We start from the raw sequence: 17,968 nt of genomic DNA on the forward strand, positions 1-17,968 counted from the left end.
AAGATAATTCTTTCTAAATAAAAAGGGAGAAACTAACGCGGAGATTGGAATATGACACCCTCCGAGATGGATTGGACCTACTGTATGGTGCTTTAGCTACAATTGCGCACAAAGCTAACTACAGTGCTATGCTAGGTGGCCAAAAGATACGTCTTTCTCCCTGTTAGAAAGACATTGTGTTCCAGGTCAGACCTTATGAGCTGTACTGCCGAACTTCTGGCTTTACACAAATCAATGAAACAAAAATATTTTTGTTTCATACATATTTTTGTACAGTGTGATTATTTAATCACACTCTGAGACTGTGATTAAAATTTCAATTTTTTCGTTTTAGTATCATATTAAAATTTTGTTTTATTTTATGAAATGAAAAATGCTCATAGCAGACGTTTCTGGGTAATTTCATTGTTGTTTTCAAATTGAAAATTGATTGAGCGAACCTTTGCTGTCATGCAGAGAGGCCGTCGTTTATCAACTGCATGACTGTCTACTTTAATATGCAGTTTCTTCATGTCTATGACTTTGTTCTGTCTGTATGTAACTTCAAATTAGATTTTTTTACCTTGGCACAAAATTGTAGGATTAAAACCTGCTTTTCTGTCCTTGTAAACTATTTGACTCACCTGCTACCCATGTTCTTGCATGTGGATGGGTTGTATGAGGGATTGTGTATACTGTTGTCCTTTTGTGGAGCCCGTAGTGGCCTGAGCTAAAATAGTCAGGTAATTGACTGTGTTGGCTGTTTATCGGCTTCATCCCCCGCAGCAGCTCTGGCTCAGGCATTGGCTTTTAATTCAGGCCATTAAAGTAAAAACTTGGCTTCAGTTTTAGTCCTGGCCTCCTATACCTTCTGTTTGTTGTTTAATTCTTGTGTTGTCAATGCAGGAGCTCCAAAATGTCCCAAGAGTCTGGCACAGGCTCATATGCAATGACATTTTGGCTTTGGATTTGGGCCATAAGGCAAGTAACCCACACTATACTTTTCCAAAGGAAGATCATTGTCTTCCATTCAGTAGCTATAAAAAGACCCATTCATAGAAAATGTATTGAACTGTGGGGCAGATCAATACACTAATGATTACAGAGCATGAAGCCACAAATGCCACAGGATCATTTGGAAGATGGAAAGCCAATTCTAATTTCGTTCTATTTAAAATTAAATAAACCTTTCAAACCTTTTATGTGTCACATTTATTGCGCATGTGCTGTGCATCTATTAATACATATTTGACTGTAAGTGCTGATTTTTATTATTCAAGCCACACTGCAAACTTGTTTTTGCCTGACCATTATCCCCGCCCCTGTTTCTCTTTTACCCATATTACGATTACTGATTCATTGCTTCATTGATCCAGTATAGAAACTGAAGAGGGGTGGCATAAAGGTCTGAGCTTGACATGTGACATATGGATGACAGATTAAATTCTTTTAAGAATAATGGATTTCTTGGTGCCATCACAGCACCATGTGGTGCAGGGTGGCGCCCCCACAGATGCACATCACAGGAATACACATGACTGAAGGAACAACAGAACCGCAAGTTTTGTGAGCTGCAAAGAAAACGCTGTGGACAAATACTGCCTTTTGGTGGGGTTTATTTGAATTATTCAGAGGTGCCAAGGCAAAACTAGAGGAAACAAGCAGTTAAAAGATGAACTATGACGGTAAGCAAAGTGCAGATGTCATGCTAACACCAAATATTTCATCTAGAACATCCCTGTTTATTGAGGGCTGTCCTCTCTCCTCTGGCAATCGGAGATCAGCAGTCTATTCATGTAACGTTAGTATCAGTCTACCGCTCTTTGACCCAGGATTGAGCATATTCCCATTCCCTCGAATGCTTTCTCAAGCATTCGAGGGAATGAGAGTCTGGCTGACTCAATTTTGACACAACTTGTACAATGTTTGAGTTATTGCAATATGAATATGCTGGTTTATAATTATGTTTTAGTACTGTGAAGCGCTTTGTGACTCTGTCTGTGAAAGGCGCTATACAAATAAAGTCTACTTACTTTACTAACGTACTTACTTGATTGACACTCGACTACACGGGTAAGACTGTCACTGGGCTGGGTCGGAAATTCCAGTGGAAAAGTGGCATTAGTTAGTGGGTGATGACTCTTGGTCTGACAACAAAGTTTGCCAAATGCTTATTTGAGTATTCATTGTTTGGCTCTAAAACATGTTTCTCTATAAAATGTACTACCTTAATCTACTTTTGTAATTTTGTGAAGAGAGCAAAGAGCAGCAAATCCTGGTATTACCTCTGAATTGTAGGTGTATGAATAAAGATAGTGGATAAAATAAACATATATAAAATAGATATATAATGTCAGTTCACATAAGCTTCATAGCCTGCCTCCAGTCACTTCAAGAGTAATAATGATAATAATAATAATGGCTTACACTTGTATCACACTACACTATAGTCAATATTCATTCACTCCATACTCAGTGAAGCTAAACTACTACTGTGGCCACAGCTGCCCTGTGGTGGACTGACGGAAGTGAGGCGCCATTAGCCCCTCTGACCAACATCAACCACTCACTCATGCAGTGCATTCACATAGGTGGTGGGTGTGGACAGTCTGCACCTGCAGGAGCCGGGATTGAAACCGCCAACCACTCGGTTATTGGACAACCTGCTCTACCATCTGAGCCATTGTTGCCCCAAAGAGTGTCACTTTATATGCTAGATTAGAACATCACTGTCTCTTGCAGTGCTACCTTCTTGCTCACCTTTCATGCTCTACGGCAGCACACAGAGCTCAGGCTCTGCGTGCAGCACATATACAGTCTGTGAGATAAATCACTCAGCCTGCAGCACCTAACAGCCTGAACACAAAAATGCACCTCCTCAGTGCAACATTTAGATCCTACACTGGTCTCACTGTCTCCCTATTGTGCTTTGATTCAGACCGGCTCATCTCAGACCAGAACTTGGCTGGATCAGTGTAAATAATGTACTGTATGTAATTTGCATGTAATGTACAGCCACGTGTATATGCACTGGCCTATAATGGGAATCTAATCTATAATGGGAACTAAATCTTGCAAAAACTTCAATAATTAATGTCACTGATGAGAAGTAGTAGGTGATTCCCTTACAAGTACCACAACCTCAAGAAAAAATATTTTGCTAATTATGATAACAACATGGCAACTGTTGACAGTTAATACAGTGCTAGACTATTTAATTATTGGCGCCATCTTCAAAGAAAACAACAGGCTCCACTTCGGGCCTCAATGTTCTTCTGTATGCAACCAGCTACTTGCATTAGATAACACACCGTAAAGCAATATGTAGATCTCACCTAGACTTAACGGTACAATAACCCACAGAGGAGATTGTAAAGGCCACTTCATTATGCATGTGCAGTTAATTTAATGTCCACAAGGAATGCACCGAGCCAAATTACACTGTGATTCATTTTTGTAATCTCAGGATCTCCCTCAGGGAGAATTGGGAGACTCAGTACAACAATGTGGAGAGTAGAAAATTGGTGTATAGATATTTACTCTATTGACATAATATTGAAATGTCTGGGGATCCTAACATTACAGATTTTAGCTGGATGCTCTAAAACTCTATCATTTAACTATTTTAAAGTCTTAGTGCTCATTATTAAAAGTGTATGTTTGAATGAATGAATGTCCTCCTGTAACTTCAGAGCACACTCATGTTACCTCACACTGGTGTATGAATGTGCGTGTGAAGCAACATGAAACAATGGCTGCTGTCAAACATTGGGATACACTTTCCCAAATGTATGGCTGTTTGATATTGCTCTCCTTTCCGACAACTGCCTCGCACTGGTAATTGCTTTGTCTGCTCTTCCATTGTCCCTATTTCTCCAAACAAGCATGCACTGATGTATAATGCCAGCAATAAACCTTATATTTGAAGAATAAAATGATGTGACAAGACCCTGAAGTCATTGATTGTAATTTCTCCCCCCATTATGTCTACTATATATTGAGGAAATCCTCAATCACTAGTTATCTATGTTGTAATATCGTCCATAATTTCTGGTATTTTTATTTTATTCATTTATTTTACTATGCTTAAATAATAATCAGTGCAGTCAGACAGATGATATAAAATAAAAATATATTAGTGGTAAGGGTTTTGTGATCTCTCCAGTGAGATTTCTGTTTGAAAAGTCTGCAATACATGGCTCAGGGAGGAAGAGAAGATTGACAGTCATAATAACCAAACCCTGTCAAGACATGTCTGAAGTTTCTCTGCAATATGTAATACAGCAGCAGCCTGGCAGCGGGTCATGTCATCATATCACACGCCGAGGATATGCGCAAATGATTCCGCCAGGATTAATATGTGATTTATGTGCATACCATTTTGAAGGTTTCATCAACTGAGAGTTGTCTTATTCTGTCTTTCGTTTTCTTTCTTTTTTTGTTCCAATACAGAATGTAAGCACTAACTCAAAAAGGCTAGTTAGGTGGTTATAAGGGTACTGTACAACAAAAGCTGAAAAGCTTAACCATAACCAAGTTGATCTGGGAACTTTTCATTATTATTTCTCAAACACGACCTATTTGTGTAATAAATGTGCTCAAATCAATTTCAGACATTTTACATGATAATTTATGGTTTCACTTTTTGTTCTAGTCCTCTAGCCAATATGTAATCAGAAAGCAGGATGAGTTTAGGTTGCCAGATTTGACTAAAAGTTTAAATACAGTCGACAATTGGTCATACTAGGGGGCGTGGCCTGGCATTGGGGGAAAAGCCTGTTACAGGACATTATGGTTCCAAGCCTTTTAAACCACTCTTACATATGCACCCAGTTGAATGTTCCACTGCATTAACCACTGATCTGTGACCCTCGACTTCAAAACCCTCGATGAAAACAGTTCAGACACCCCTGATCTAGATCTATTCTGGTGGACGATAAGCATACAGTGTACTGTACATCACACACTTATATAAAGTTAGTCAAAATCAGGTCTTTATGAAAGTTTTGGCACATTATTAATACATAAAAAATGAAGTAGATTATCCAGTAGCAGTGAACAAAACAGGCTCTCTAAACGAACCACTTACATATACAGTAGCATATGCCTAACTACTTTGTTATATATTCACAAATTTGGACAGTTGAACCACTTTGTTCCTCTACACTACTCTGTATCTTTTATTTGATGGAAAATACATCCATATTTTAGCATTCATTAAAGAGCAGATTTTCCCATGCTTGTTTTTCCTCCACATCTTCAGACTGTTTGTTGTTTTGTACCAAAATGTGCTCACATTATATTTGTTTCTCTCTGACAAGCCAATGGTGTCACGCTCCTTTTTAATGTAATGCTACCCTGCTATAAAACACAGAGGAACTATGTCTACCCTTTTCAATATGCATGTATGTTTACTAGATAAAATAAACCTTTGTGAAGCATAATCTCACTGGAGGCAGAAGACACACATCTCTGACGTCACACTCCCCACAAAGTAGGCTAAGTCCCGTCAGGCATTCAGATAAATTAAGATCAAACACACCTCACCCTTGAGCTTAGCACCACATGCAATTATCACTGAATCGCTTTAATTTTCCCATCTCTTTCACATGTGTTCTCCGCATGCAGATGTTGTTGTTGTAGCTCATTCGAAACAGTAATAACAAGGGCATTTTTAATCCAACCTCTTATCAAGTAGCCAATAGCCAAAATAGATATGATCTTTTTTTTTTCTTCTGTCAGTTCAAAACATTATAAAACTAGCACGTCATCATTGTTTTGATTGTATGATAACATATTCTTTGGCTCTTATTTCTGACGACCGCAAGGCTTGGAACAGATTGTGGAAGTTATCAAATTTTAGAGATACAAGTAAGAGAGCAAAGATTTATTTTAAGTTGAATAAATCTGTATCTGGAAATGCCGTATGAAACGCGTTTGGGGTTAAATCTATAGCCAAAGGGGGGGGGGGGGGGATGAAGTCTAAATACACTTGGAAAAACTAATGTAGGCTGATGGATCCTGTTCAGATACAGTGGGAGGAAATTTGGAATTTCTCAAATTTCTGCCTAAATTGGTCATGAAATGTGGTCTGATCTTTATCAAAGTCACAGGAATGAGTAAACAGTGTCTGCTTCAACTAATACCACCCAAACAGTTACATTTTATCATATTTTAATGGCCATAACATGTAAACATTCACCAGACAGGGAGGAAAAAGTGAGTACACCACCACATCTTGCTGAACTGCAGCATTATGCAAAATATGTTGATACACTCGTGATTTCATTTTTCCATTGTCCAGGCCCTGAGGCAACAAAACAGCTGATTGATTCTCCCTGCACAATACTTCACATTGAGGATAGGGTGTCGATGTTGATGTGCTGTTCCATTTTTTCTCCACACATGACGTTGTGTGTCCCACCCAAACAATTCAACTTTGGTTTACGAAAGAGCACTTGGATGCTCCACACCACTACTGGCAAAATAGGCTGATAAACCCAAAGTTGAATAGTGTGGGAGGTCGCTTGATTTGTCTCCACAGTCGGCACCAAGTTATGTAGATAAAAATATATATTGTTTGTCCACTTTTTCTACCTTTCCCCTTCCTTTTTCCCTTCCCTTCTTCACTCACACTTTTCTCTAATGGTTTGGACAGCACCAACTTGAACTAAAGCGGGGGTGTTCCATTGAAACACCCTTAAACCCCTCTGAGTTAGAAGAATGAAAAAGCTCGGTGCGAAAGTTCTTTCAGATTTTGATACATTAGCCGTTATTTGACAGATTTACATGGCAATTATGCTTGTCTTACTCCATTTATGTCTGGAACAGCAGCCCAGGCTCCTGCTGCCGCCCAGGTAAAGCCTTTAGGTCGGTAATAGCACAACTGTGTCTGTTATTAATTAATTATTTCATTCTGACGGCTCAAAAGCGCCACAGCGGGGAAACGTCTCGACTCTCCCGATTACCCAGCATGCCTTTGGTTGCAATAACTGTATTTTAAACTCAACACTGCGGCTTTTGTTCTTCATTGCAGCCTTATTTCTCTAACCACATTGTCTGCCTAGAGTAGAAAAAAACGCCTTCTCACCACGATCCGTCAAACACTGATAGGTTTTTAAACACATGGCTCTCTATGCAAATGAATCTCATTTTATTATAACGCACCTGATAAAACGCTGTGCCCTGGCTGAGACCACCTCAGATGAAATATGTCTTACCGGCGAGTGAGGCCAGTATCTTTAGCCCGAAGCAGCTCTGGATCCAGCCACCGACTTATCCAGGATAGACTGCAATCCGCTCCTTCTTACTTGGAGATCACCTTGCCCGCTAAATTATGAATTAAGTTATGCAGTAATGGTGTCTTTCATTCTATTTCAACTACCCAATGCCCTCCTGTGACCTCCCTGTCATCGTGTCTTCTCTTAAGGCTGTTCCCATTCTCCTGACTTAACGCAAAGGAACTTATAAAGGTCTAGGTCCTAATTGAAAGTCAGTGAGAAATGATCCAAACGGGTGTGAGCCGTGACATTACGGAGGGTGTCAAGGACATTTTGAGGGGGTGCCTATCACTTTGAAGACCCACTTATGTCAGGGAAGGAAGATTAAGAGCTTCTTCAGATAAAACACAGCTATACTTATTATGGCTTCTCCTGACTGGGATGGGGATCTGAATGATTGAGTGGATAAGCCAAATCTGTCAACAAAGAGAGAAAAAAATAAAATCCCAGCCTTGTTGAGGTTATTTTTGAAACAATGTTTTTCTCACACTTGAGAAGCTATTTTAAACCCACATATATTTGCCAGAATTAAAAAGCACCAACTTTCTTGCTGCATTCTTTTGGAAAAGCATCACAATGATGATATTTGTAATGTTGACAGAGTGGAAAATAAAGCTCAAAGCTTTCTTTTCCTTCATTTGTATTGTTGAAAAAAAAAAAAAGTAATCGCCGTTGCCTCTAACCCTGGTTAAATAAAGAGCAAACATTGCCTGAAGTAACATTAAAATGATTTCAGACAGGTTCGACGGGGTTTGACGGTGAATGTGAGGTACACAATTTGTAAAATACTGCTACTACTATAAAAAAAAAATAAAGACTGGCTTTGTGGCATCTGTTCTTCCTTGGGAAAAACAATTATATAAAACGTACCTTCATACCGTCTGTTTTCTGTTTTGACATCTGCCTCTCTTGATGGTGCGCTATAATAAATGATTATCCCTTAATTGACGTAAGTGATAAACATTTTACTCCATCAATACACAGTTGAGCATATAGGTATCGTTCTGTATTTTCCATTTGGAGCATGGCTTAGTATTATCTTTAGCTTTTTAGGAATTCTGTTTTTGAGCTTTATTATTTAGCCTTCAAACTACACACACACCTTTCCACACCTCACATGTGAACACTTGGCATCCCTAAACGGTAATGCTGACACCCTTGACAAATTGCAAAACTACCCTCATTAAAACTTATTATTTGAATAAATTGCTTGTTTGTTTATTCATTTACTAATTCATTCATTTATAACGTTAATTTGATCAATGTTGATTGTCAATTCACCAGGCAATGAAGAATGACAAAGAAAGAGTTTCCATTTCCAGCAATTTCCATTTTGTTTATCTATTTAAGTAGGCCCGCCAGTTGAGCTCTTGTTTCTGCTTTTCTCAACTCACAGTAAGTTCTAGAAATGGCTGTGCATTATAAACATCAATGCATCTATGTTTCAGGTTTTGATGCCTACTTCACTTCACGGAATTTGGAGAACAACAGGCGTAATGTGTGGTTTGCAGAATACTGGGAGGAGAACTTCAACTGCAAACTGATGAGCTCCTCCAAGAAGGACGACAACAGCAGGAAGTGCACAGGTAGGTGGATCCATCGGTTATTTTGTAATACCGTGTAATACAGGGGTCCTCAGACTTTTTTCTCTGGGGGCCACATTATTGTTCCTGACTGTGATGGGGGCCGGACCGGGTTGGCTATAACAGGATTGCATGACTCAGACCAAAATGCCTCATTGTGAAGTAGAGATGACTCGCCTGCACAGTCGTTCCCACGACTATATCCATAAGATCAACACTTGATTCAGGCACATATTTGGTTCACTGTAGTGGTTTGCAAAAATAGTAATCAAGTCTTCACACTTTGTTTTAATTTTCATTTATTTGTATTTTCAAATAAAACATCATTATGTAATGTGACCAAAGTAATAACTTCTTAAGCTTGTATTGTACTTTACAAGTCTGTGTCACAAGTTTCTCAAAGTACTTTAGTCATTATTCATTCTCTCCACACTCTGTGGTGTTAAGCTTCATTTACCACGGGGCTATAATGTGTTTATATTCTGATCTCTAATGTAAGTGCCCTCTGCTGGACACCTGTGGAATTATTCTTTATTTATTCAAATTGCCCCCTAGTGGCTGGAATGAGTATTATTTAGTTAAAATATCCTAACTCCGCACAGGAATGGGCTAGAGGGCTATTTTATAATATGGGGTCAATATCCTATAAGTGAACAGTGTACGTTTAAGTCTTAAGGATTTGTTTTTAACTGGTAGCCCTCGAACAACTTAATGCTCTTAAAGTAGCCCTCAGCTGAAATAAGGTTGGTGACCCCTGGGCTAGAGACTTACTTTTTTTTTTGACATACTCGGGGATTTGTGCTCTACAAGTCGGGGGCCGGATTAAATCACCTCGCGGGCCGGATTTGGCATGTAATTGGTATGAAATTCTTAAATGTATCGGTGTCTGGACGGGCCTTTCTGTGTGGAGTTTGCATGCTCTCCCCGTATCTGTGTAGGTTTTTCCTCTGGGTGTTCTGGTTTCCCCTCCCACGCGAAACATGCGCAATAGACCCGAATGAGCGAGAGTGGAGGGGGTGACGGATGGAAATTAACTCATAGCTACAATCCGTGACGTGGTGTGTTGCATGAGTTCCATGTGTGTTCATTAACATACACTGTCCCGACCAAATAAACGAAGAAAATGTCCGTGTCTAGATTCTCCATATAATGTAGGCTGTTTACCGTTACACCCCCGGCATCTCTTGAGGCTTAGGCCATATCAATATGCTCAAAATTAATTTTCAATATTGTCTTACAAGTATTGACGTAAATGTACCTCGCACATTCTTTCTTGTATACCTTTGCAGCCTGGAGATTTTATATCCAATGGTAAACACACTCATAGGGCTCCTTCCCCAATCAATGTCGCACCGCAATTAGTGGCCCGATATTACGCCGTGAATAGACTTTGAACACTAATGAACCTCTTCAATTGCTTTATTGATTGAGAGCGCATTCGAACGCATTATCTCGTCATTCCAGCCTTCCCATTTCATTCGATTGTGTATGCTTTGCTTTATCCCCCCGACACACTTCACCTGTGTTATTTAATCCTCCAATAAATAAGCCATGATATGATAGACATACAAATATACGGATTCCGTTCATTCACTCCCTCTTCAGATGGCACGGCCTAATTGATCGTCACAGTTCCGGGCGCGCCGCGACTCCAGCGCTCTTCTCGCCGCTGACTCCCCTCTCGTCGCACATTATAATTCTCACCACAGACGCAGGGATCATCTGTGCCCCCTAGAACCAAACCCTCAATTACATAATGAACATGCCGTCTGTGCTGCTTTCGGAGTGATTGACTCCCTAGGTTTTCTCCGAGCAGCAGGCAGAGAGCGGCGACGATCTGCTGACAACACGCGTTTTCACCGCGGCTGAACATATTGCATAATTACACTGTATATACAAAGCTGATGTTTCATAACCGTTTCAAGCAGCTAATATTTTTCATAAGCTGATTTAAGGAAGTCCTGCAGTGTTATAGAAATGCAACAGAAGCGCCACAGGCTGTGTCTGTTATCTGGATGGATTACCTTAATTTTCTCTGTCAACCTAAAACCGCAAACATTGAATGTACACGGTGAGCATTCATTATTGAGATACTGGCACTAGATTCGCAGAAAGGTCACCCATTCAAGCTATAATCGGCCTCATTTTAATGTAGAATTTCTACCTCACCTGACATTTACCTGTTTCCTTTGGCATAACTTGTCTCTCAATATGACACCTCTGGTTCAAGCGTAGCTGGACTTCAATATTAACTATCAATCTCTCTGCTCAACCTCTATAAATAGTTTAATACAGTATTTTAAAATATCCAATGTATTTTTGATATTTTTCCCAGGCTTTGTTATCAGCTTTAACTCAGTGAATAAAATGCTATCAGTGGTTTATGTACAGCAAAGATGTAGTTGTTTTTATTATTGACTTTCCACTTTCAGTGCATGGTGAAATAAGCGCTTAACACATTTTTCTTGACACCCCTATCTTCCATTTGAAGTATTCCACGCCGTTTTACAAGGGTAGTATAAGAAAACAACACCCACACCAAAGGCACAGATAGTCGTGATGCTGATCGTGCGGCGCGCATGGCTGTGACCATAATCTGTGAGGAGAACTGTCTATCATTGGTTATTGCGGTCATAAAGCTGCCACGTGTTGCAGCATACGATGCAGGGTTTTGTGTGGCTGCTGACCCTCATATGCCGAGCAGCAATCAATAAGGATGTTGAAACACGGCTTTCTCGCTCAGTATGTGTTGTGCTGCCGAGCGTAGCCTGCAGGTGGTTCCATCGGCAAGACACTTTCAATGAATGATGGTTACTATGCTTTGAGGGTAATATATTTTCATGTGCAAAGCAACTCCCATTGGTCATTTAATGTGTAAGTCAATAGAAGATCCCAAATTGAAGAAAGCAGATGTGTAACAGGAGAAATCTTTTTAGAGCTTTTGTATGGAACTGTGATTTGTGCTGTACAGGTTCATCATGATTTCCAGTGTTTATTTTTTTTTGTTCCTTTTATGTTTACGTGCTAGAGTGTAGACAATAAATTTGGTTGGTAACTTTGGATGCCTCTTGCGAGAGGGCAGTGACTGCTCTGATGGGAGCACCGCTGACATTCATTCCCTCCTTCCTGCCTTGTGTTCTTCCTTAAGCATTGCAGGCTCTCGCAGGTCAAACTATAAACTATGTGACCACGTGAGGGCGATAGTGATATTTTTTATACAATTATGTTCGATCCATGACAACGCCACTGGTTAAACCAGAAATATTTAGTTCTATACACCAACAGGCTACGCAGGTTCGTTGACTGAAGTGACAGAAACACATGAAGTCAGGTTTCTTAGGTTAATGTATTTTCCGCTATATAAAACAGCATTTAAAATATAATTTTGACTTTGACGAGTTAAGGATCACGTGGTGCAACATCCCATTCACAACTGGGTATAAACAAAAATAAAATACAGTCCGTTAGTGAGTCCAGTGGTTACAGCTGTGCACCCATCGCACACAGGAAAAGGGGGAGACTCCCGCCAGCAGAAGCCTGGACAACATTGATACATTCAGTTTACATACAAATCATGAGTAGGCAACATGCGCATATAAACAAAAAGACATAACACCAAGGACATACCGAGACGAGAGCGACGCCCGCAACAGCCGCAAATATCCCCGAGCCGCCGAGGACTAGAAAGAATAGGGCCGTTAGCCGCACGCCATACAAGTTACATAAAACTACAAGACTGCTCCAACGCTTACCCACGATGCCCGCGCCACCATCTCGAGCTACTGCGCTTGACGCCCTCAGAAGCTACGGTGCGCCTTATCGTGCCCAAACAGCTTGGATCCCCAGTCTGGCCGCCATGACAGCTGCGCCAGCGTGTGACGTCACGGGGTGGGAGGTCAGGTGAGGGAAAGTGCGGATGAAGGTAGTGGCCTTTTATAGGCAGGGAGGGGTAGCGCACCCCGAACTATCACAACTATATTAACCCCATCGTGAGCTAAACAAGATTCGTGTCTTGAGAGAAAGAGACGTAGCTATGCCGGTCCCGCTGCGGATTGGCCGTAAACGCGAAACAAAAATAATCCACATGTTCACCCCCACTCCCCCACAATCCCTCTCTCTCCCGCGGAGTCTGGTTGGAGGATAAAGCGTTTCTCCACCCAACGTACTTCCCACTTAAGTGCGCTAAATGTTACGCTATAGTCTGCATTTTGAAACACAAGATCGGGCCCGTAGTCTCATATGGCAGTTAAAGGCAATACATTCACTCCAGACTGAAGCAACATCTGGTACAGTTTTCTTTTTTTTTCTTTTTCTTTCCACCATGCGCCTCTTTGAGCCATTTCAGTCTTTGATTAGTAAGACTACTTCAGTGGGCTGGAAGCAGGTGGTTAAGTGCAGCATTTTACTAATGGAAGACAAAGATTGGGCTCCAGCATAGAGTGAGATTTGTCTCCAAAGGTGGTTAAACCGCAGGAATTAAAATTTTGATTGAGCGTAGGAGGGTATTTTGAAAAGACTGAATCCTAAAAACTCAAATTTGGAGATTTGCACTCTGAATTTTCAAATAGAACTGTTTCATTTACAGCGTCACCAACGTGTGTTGACTCATCTGAGTCTTCATCAGGGTTATCCTGATAAACTGATAAAGAAGGTGGGTCTGGCCACACACGGTAAACAAGTTGCTGATTGGCGGCTAAGGCCGAACCAATCCCAACCGTCACTGAGAAATGACAAGGTTACGTCACTCGCTGCACCACTATGTTGTTAGTTCAATTAACATTAACATTAGCCAAAACGAATCATGGATGAAGTAGTCGAGGATTTTGCCTCGCGTCCTCCGCGTGAGTTTATATTCACTTCATATTTTTTTAATTGGACTACAGCTGTTGTCACATCCGCTAATTGCTAATTGGTTTATTTCACTGACAATCTGTGCGCGTTAGGCCCGCCCCTTCAAACTACTCCAATTGCTCCGTGACCAGACTGAATCCCTGCGCGGGGGTCAGGGTAAATCGCTTTCAAGTATGCTTAGCCCCACGAGTCTGTAGAGCACCTGATTAGTAAGTTTGTTTGCTATTTGTTCTGCTTTTACTCTGTAGTAGCAGAGTAACAACAATACACTTTTTTGTGCTAAATATTATGTATATAAGCAATTTGCCTGATGATGGTCTCAGGACCGAAACATTGACCTTATCCAAATAAACTATTTATGCAAGGTTGTCGGTGTGGAAGTATTTGTATTCGTGTACGCTGGGATTTTCCCTCATCTCCTCCGCACCTGCCTCAAATAATTGATGTGCAAAGTTGTTCTTCTCTCTTCCATGTAAAATCTTTCTATAAATATAGCAAGTTTTGTCCCTTTACTCTTAGACTGAATGATTGTTTCTGTTTGCTGTGCAAAGAGCTGCGATAGCTATGCACTGTAGTGAGGGGCAGCGATAAGTACTGACTCCTATTAGCACACTTTTAGTTCCTTGGAAGGCTTGGGTCAGGTCCTGACTCAGTGTGATCATGTGATATATAGGCCACTTTAAGCTGATATGAGGAGGTCATGGAAAAGAGGAGAATCCTGTTCAGGAGATACCATTAAGCTGCTCGCTGTGCTGCAGGCGTGGAAATGGAGGGTATGGAGAGCATCGAGGCGGTCGCCAGAGGTTTAGCAAAAAGAGATAGGACGACCGCGATCAATGTCTGCTTTGCTGTGACCGCCGAGGAGATACCACGCTCATAATCAGCCCTGTCAGAGAGGAAAACAGGCTGAGAGCTGAATAAAGAGCAGCTCGCCTCAATCACTTTGAATTAAACAGTGGGCAACCATGTCAAGGCACTCGGGGGTCAAGAGGAGTCACTTTCTAAACACATAGCATTCATAAGTTTGAGTTTTTTAAGTGAACAGTCAACTTCTGTTTATGGAGAGCGATCTATATTGTAGATTAAGGCTGGAGGTGAATCTGATTAACATTATAGAAAGGTCACATGTGAAACTGATGTTTTCCATTTGAAGCGTTACAAGTGAGAATAGATGAACAAGGTCCAAGTGATGATTCTTTAATTAGCCTTTATGATTTACTGTATCTTCAAAACATATAATTCTAATATAAATCATCATCTCTTCTATGTAAAGCCTCTTGGGAGAAAAAAAAAAGAAATGCTGTAGCGCTGATAACCACAGGTCTATATATATATCCACACCAAGATTGTATTCAGTGCACAGGTGGTAATTGTGGCACAGGCGAAAACTTGTCTATGAATAAATGTAGCCAGTTTTGTAACCCCTGTGTCTTAACAAAATGCCGTTTTGCTTTTGGTTTATAAATTATGCATTTTGTTTCCTCTAAAACCCACTCCAAAAAAAGGATAATGGAGTCGCCTTCTGTTAGTTCAGCAGCATATACTTTATTCTCCGAGTGTATTTGTTTGTTAAGAGCAGCATTCTTCTTAAAAGCATTATTGACCTTTTCTTCATTACTAAAACTATCTGCTTTTAGTTTTGCAATAAGCAACTTCAGGTAAAGATTAATTAAAGCACTTTTGTAAAACATGCACAGCCTGCCCAAAATGTGATTGCATGTAAAATTCTATTATAAATAATACCTGTTATATACAGTACATGTATATACATTTACAGGTGCTTGTCATACAACTAGAATATCATGAAAAAGTGCATTTATTTCTGTTATTCAACTTAAACTGTGAAACTAATATATGATAGACTCATTACATGCAAAGTGAGATATGCACAGCCTACATTTTTGTGATTTTGATTATTTTGGCTCAGCTTGTAAAAAACTCAAATAAAAAATCTCTGGAAGCCAAATGGACTGGAAGTCATAATCATCAAAATTATGCCAAAACAAAGGCTACACATATCTCATTTTGAATGTAATGAGTCTATTATATATTAGTTTCACAGTTTAATTTGAATAACAGAAGTAAATGCACTTTTTCATGATATTCTAATTATATGACCAGCACCTGTACTGTATTTTGTTCTTGGACAAACCTCACTTGAACCTACAGGTCATCAGAATTCACTATTCAGGACTAATATATTACTCTTCTCCTCGTAAGACCTTAATATAACGGGAATTAAATTAATATTAAAGCAGTACTAAGTAACTCTTCCCCCTAGAGGCCATAAGCGCAACTGCAGGTGTAGTAGCAAGTTACGATTTTTTAAATTATTAATTGTCTTGGAGAGTAAATACTACGCTGACAGGAAAGGCGAAGGGAGAGAGGGATATTGTGCATCCAATTATACAATGGAAACATTTTTTTTCACTCAAACTTGGCTGTAAATACTGTTTAAAGTGACGTTAGCCCGCAGTTAGCTTTGCCCGTTAGCATGTTAGCTTCTTCTTCGTGATTCCATTAGTGTGTATTGCTTTCTCCGGACCGGTGGCAGGCAAGTAACCATGGTAAACATGGTTTTCTGTCCAGAGACAACAGGGCAAGACCCTCCAATCATCCCATAAACACTTGTACTACCCCCACAGGGACTACGAAAAGGATTTATTAAGGTAAACACGTTACTTAGTACTGCTTTAACTATCTATAGAGCTGTCAAACTTATCCTAGAAATGCATTTTATTAATCAAGAAATAGATAATAATAGATATTTTTCCTGACTTTACGCAAATTGATTGTGGACCGGTCATCCCGGCCCAGAGCCTAAGTCAGGGCTCTTTCACACCGTATGCATTTTTTAGGTGAATTGGTCACCGTATCACGCTGTACTAGCGTTCACATCGGCCGCTTCAATTCAAGTCCAAACACGCTCCTAAACTCAAAAATGGAACAAATATTTCTCCCCTGCAGTGAAGTGGATTCCAGCCTAGTATATGGAAAATGTGTAAAAGAATATATCTAAATAATCTATTGAAACATAAGGAATTGTGCGCCGCAACAAACATGCCCCTCGTGCATGTTTTGAACATTAAGGAACACTGGCTAGTTTTGGGGAGACTTTCATTTTTGCTTGCATTTGAACAAATCAACAACAACCAGGGGGAAGACAAACCTCCCAAAGAGGATGGACACTGAATGATGACAATAATCCTTTTATTCGTTCTTGTTGCTACCTTGAAGGCAAGTTTGTGTTTTTTTGTCTGCAGTAGCGACAAAAGCTGTTTCTTACCACATGGTATAACAAAAAACATCTGCCTCATACATCTGTGACTTTGCGTCTCCAATAAACAGTAGCCTTTCTCTTTTAATCTATTCGCTCTGATACTGCCTCCTTGATCTAAACTTTGCATCAAACGTCTCCAAACTTTCCCAAAGAGCCTCCGTAAGTAATGTTGCCACAACAACAGGGTCATGGTTTTAGGTCACGTCTGTATGCAGTTTGCTTTCTCTCTGTTTTTAGCCTTTATTTAAAAGCTGCGTTTGGGTTGGAGTCGTGCTTTGGTGGTGTAGTATAGCTGTAATATGACATATAAATGGACGGTTATAGACGTTTTGAATTGATGTTGCCATCAATAGCCTCCATTACATACATTCAAAACTTTCAAATCACCAGCAGGTCGATTTACAATTAAAAAAAATGGGGTTATTTCTACCTTCCAAATGATGAGATACCAGATTTACACAGGAACAGCAACTCTGATGACGTCAGTCGTTTTTACCTGGGGTTTCAAGGTAATTCTAACCCTGCACGAATAGGGCTTTGGTAAATGTTTCTTACCCAGACATCAGACACGTTTTAAAAAATACATTTCTGTAGTGTTACTATTGTTTGTTTGTTTTATTATTTTCATCATTATTTTTGTTACTGAAATCTGCACAATTATGCCCATTTTTCCCCACACCACGAACCATCCGCCCTGGTTCTGCTCAGCCTATTGTAGGGCAGCTTTATTTAACCTCTGATAGGAGTCAAGTGTTTAGTTGAGTTAAATATTATTTCTACTGCTGGCTCTTTGACATTGCAACCCACTACAATATGTAAAAACATCTACTGGCAGCAATACTGAATCCGGGTTACTATGGAAACCCCAAGCTAAACAAATGTTTACACACTGTTCATAAGAATTTTGTACCAAATCTGAGAAGCCTTGAGATGTACAGTTCTCCATTGCAGATTATTTTGCAGCCCGCGTAGTCTTGTGCACAGAAATATCCTCA

General features: G+C 40.1%; 1 protein-coding gene across 2 annotated transcripts in view; it reads left to right on the forward strand.

Annotated features, from left to right (window-relative positions):
• The window catches only part of grm7 (glutamate metabotropic receptor 7), a 197,320-nt gene that overhangs the window by 113,041 nt on the left and 66,311 nt on the right, over positions 1–17,968 (forward strand). For both annotated transcript variants that reach the window (XM_079578333.1, XM_079578332.1), the window contains exon 5: positions 8,708–8,845. In XM_079578333.1, coding sequence (XP_079434459.1) covers positions 8,708–8,845 — 138 coding nt within the window. The remainder of the gene's footprint in view (positions 1–8,707; positions 8,846–17,968) is intronic.

The sequence above is a fragment of the Gobius niger genome (genome assembly GCF_951799975.1).
Source record: "Gobius niger genome assembly, chromosome: 20".
NCBI classification, from domain to species: Eukaryota; Metazoa; Chordata; class Actinopteri; order Gobiiformes; family Gobiidae; genus Gobius; species Gobius niger.